This window comes from Cervus canadensis, chromosome 19 (assembly GCF_019320065.1).
Source record: "Cervus canadensis isolate Bull #8, Minnesota chromosome 19, ASM1932006v1, whole genome shotgun sequence".
Lineage (NCBI taxonomy): Eukaryota > Metazoa > Chordata > Mammalia > Artiodactyla > Cervidae > Cervus > Cervus canadensis.
Genome location: NC_057404.1, coordinates 7411034 through 7414834, shown reverse-complemented (window position 1 = coordinate 7414834; position 3801 = coordinate 7411034). Strand labels below are relative to the sequence as shown.

Below are 3801 nucleotides of genomic sequence, written 5' to 3'. Positions count from 1 at the left end.
TAAAAATTCTGCCTGGAAAGAAAGATAAGAATAACCTTCTATGGTTAAAAGCTTGAGATGATTCCTCAAATATACTGTCAAGTGATTCTGACAAGGCTAAGACCCTTCAAGAGAGAAAGGATAGTCTCTTCAACAAATAATGCTGGGAAAACTAGATATCCACTTGCAAAAGAATGTAGTAGGACTCTTACACCAAATGCAAAATTAACTAAAAGTGGATCAAAGACAGCTTAACAACTAAAACTATAAAACAGCTAAAACTGTAAAAGCCTTGGAAGAAAATATAGGGGAAAATCTTATGACAATGGGTTTGACAATGATTTTTTAGATATGACACCAAAAGCATAAGTGACAAAATAATTGGACTTCATCAAAATGTAATATTTTTTTGCATCAAAGGACACTATCAAGTTAGAGAAAAGTTAACACACAAAATAGGAGAAAATACTTGCAAATCATCTATCTGAATAAGGGATTAATATTGAGAATATATATATATATATATATTTAAATCTCCAACAACTCAACAATAAAACAAACAACTTGATTCAAAAATGAGCAAAGGACATGAATAGATACTTACTTCTCTAAATAAGATATACAAATGCCAATACACACATGAAAAGATGCTTGACATCATTAATCACTAGGGAAATGCATATCAAAACCACAATATCACATCACCTCACACCCATTAGGATAGCTATTGTTTAAAAAAAAAAACAAAGTAATAAAGTGTTGACAAAGATGTAGACAAGCTGGAACCCTGATGCATTGCTGATGGAAATGTAAGATGGTGCAACCGCTGTGGATGATGGTATGATGGTTCCTCAAAAAAATTAAACAGAATTCCCCAGTCACTGAGCCGCCGCCAAGGACTCAGCAGCCTCCCCCTTGAGCCCCCTCGCTTCCCGATGCTCCGTCCCCCCTGCCCGCCTTCTCCCGCCGCCGCCTTCCGCAGGCCGTTTCCACCGAGGAAAAGGAATCGTATCGTATGTCCGCTATCCAGAACCTCCACTCTTTCGACCCCTTTGCTGATGCAAGTAAGGGTGATGATCTGCTTCCTGCTGGCACTGAGGATTATATCCATATAAGAATTCAACAGAGAAACGGCAGGAAGACCCTTACTACTGTCCAAGGGATCGCTGATGATTACGATAAAAAGAAACTAGTGAAGGCGTTTAAGAAGAAATTTGCCTGCAATGGTACTGTAATTGAGCATCCAGAATATGGAGAAGTAATTCAGCTACAGGGTGGTGACCAGTGCAAGAACATATGCCAGTTCCTGGTAGAGATTGGACTGGCTAAGGACGACCAGCTGAAGGTTCATGGGTTTTAAGTGCTTTTGGCTCACTGAAGCTTAAGTGAGGATTTCCTTGCAATGAGTAGAATTTCCCTTCTGTCCCTTGTCACAAGTTTAAAAACCTCACAGCTTGTATAATGTAACCATTTGGGGTCTGCTTTTAACTTGGACTAGTGTAACTCCTTCATGCAATAAACTGAAAAGAGCCAAAAAAAAAAAAAAATTAAACAGAATTACCAAATGATCCACCAGTTTCACTTCTGGGTATATATTCAAAAGAACTGAAGCAGAGTCTCAAAGAGAATTTGTAGACCCATGTTCATAGCAGCATTATTCACAGTAGCTAAAAGATGAGAAAAAAAATCCAGTTGTCCTTAGATGAAAAACAAATAAACTGAGTGTGGCATATATGTACAATGGAATCTTATTCAGTTTTGAAAAGGAAGGAAAGTCTGGTAACATGCTACAATGTGGATGAACTTTGAAAATATTGTTAAGTGACATGAGACAGACACAAAATGACAAATACTGTCTGATGCTACTTACATGAGGTCACTAGAATAGTCAAATTCATAGATACAAAAAGTGTAATAATGGTTTCTGGAGGCTGAAAAGAGGGAGGAATGGAGAGTCGTTTGTTAATGGACGTAAGAGTTTCAACTTGGGATGAAAAAGTTTCAGAGATGGATGGTGGTGATAGTTACACAACAATGTGAATGTATTTAATGCCACTGAAAAGTACACTTAAAAAATGAGTAATAGTAAATTTTATGTTTATTTTTTTTACCACAATTTCAAAACAAACAAAAAAAAGTTGTAATGAAGTGTTGCAAAGAAGTCTAATGAGAGCCTTTATAGAACACCTCGGTACTTAATTTTATATAATGGCAGAAATCTAAAACTCTAATTATCCAGTGTGAAGAATAAGGCATTGTGGGGACTCCTGTGATGGTCCAGTGGTTAAGATTCAGTGCTCCTGGATCAGGTTGGATCCTTGGTCAAGGAGCCAGATCCTACATGTTGCAACTAGGAGTTCACATGCCTCAATGAAGATGGAAGATCCAACATGCTGCAACTAGAGCAGCCAAATTAATACATATTAAAATATCAAAAAAGCCTTTATGTTTTTAAAAAATAATTCCATTCAGCAGTGAATGTGCTTAGTCCACACACTAATCTAGACATATTTGAAACTCTAATTGGTGTAGTCATTTCAGTTTACAGTCCCTCAGTCGTGTCTGACTCTTTGTGACCCCATGGACTGCGGGATGCCAGGCCTCTCTGTCCATCACCAACTCCTGGAGCTTGCTCAAACTCATGTCCATTGAGTCAGTGATGCCATCCAACCATCTCATCCTCTGTTGTTCCCTTCTCCTCCCACCTTCAATCTTTCCTAGCATCAGGCTTTTTCCAATGAGTCAGTTCTTCACATCAGGTGGCCAAAGTATTGGAGTTTCAGCTTCAGCATCAGTCCTTCCAATGAACATTCAGGACTGATTTCCTTTAGGATGGACTGGTTTGATCTCCCTGCAGACCAAGGGACTCTCCAAGAGTATTTTCCAACATCACAGTTCAAAAGCATCAATTCTTCTGCGCTCAGTTTTCTTTATGGTCCAACTCTTACATCCATACATGACTACAAAAAAAAACCATAGCTTTAACTAGGTGGACCTTTGTCAGCAAAGTGATGTCTCTGTTTTTTAATATGCTGTCTAGGTTGGTCACAGCTTTTCTTCCAAGGAGCAAACCTCTTTTAATTTCATGGCTGCAGTCACCATCTGCAGCAATTTTGGAGACCAAGAAAATAAAGTCTCTCACAGTTTCCATTGTTTCCCCATCTATTTGCCGTGAAGTGACCTTCGTTTTTTGAATGTTGAGTTTTAAACCAGCTTTTTCACTCTCCTCTTTTACTTTCATCAGGAGGCTCTTCAGTTCCTCTTCACTTTCTGCCGTTAGAGTGGTATCATCTGCATATCTTGACTCCAGCTTGTAACTCATCTAGCCCAGCATTTCTCACAATGTGCTCAGATATAGGTTATATAAACAGGGTGACAGCAGACAGCCCTGCCATACTCCTTTCTCGATCTTGAACCAATCACTTGTTCCATACAGGGTTCTAACTGTAGCTTCTTGACCCATATGCAGGTTTCTCAGAAGACAGGTAAGATGGTCTGGTATTCCTTTCTCTCTAAGAGCTGTGGAAACAGTTTGTCATGATCCACACAAAGGCTTTAGCATAGTCGATGAAAAGAGATAGATGTTTTTCTGAAACTCCCTTGTTTTCTCTGTAATCCAGCAAATGTTGGCAATTTGATCTCTAGTTTCTCTTCCTTTTCTAAACCCAGTTTGGATATCTGGAAGTTTTTGATTCGCATAATGCTGAAGCCTAGCATGCAAGATTTTAAGCATGACCTTACTAACACGGGAGAAGAGTGTAATTTTCTGATGGTTAGCACATTGTTTAGTACTACCCTTCTTGGGGACTGGGATGAGGATCA

At 38.9% G+C, this 3801-nt stretch overlaps 1 protein-coding gene across 1 annotated transcript; it reads left to right on the top strand.

Moving 5' to 3' along the window:
* The first annotated feature begins 871 nt into the window (after positions 1-871).
* LOC122422033 (eukaryotic translation initiation factor 1-like) lies at positions 872-1526 on the top strand. Its single transcript, XM_043438206.1, has one exon. It carries the CDS (start codon positions 995-997, stop codon positions 1337-1339), a length of 345 nt encoding a protein of 114 aa, XP_043294141.1. The 5' UTR covers positions 872-994; the 3' UTR covers positions 1340-1526.
* The last annotated feature ends 2275 nt before the right edge of the window (positions 1527-3801 follow it).

Bases quoted from the DNA above. Each gene is read 5' to 3' on its own strand.
- LOC122422033 (XM_043438206.1), top strand. From the start codon at position 995: ATGTCCGCTATCCAGAACCTCCACTCTTTCGACCCCTTTGCTGATGCA.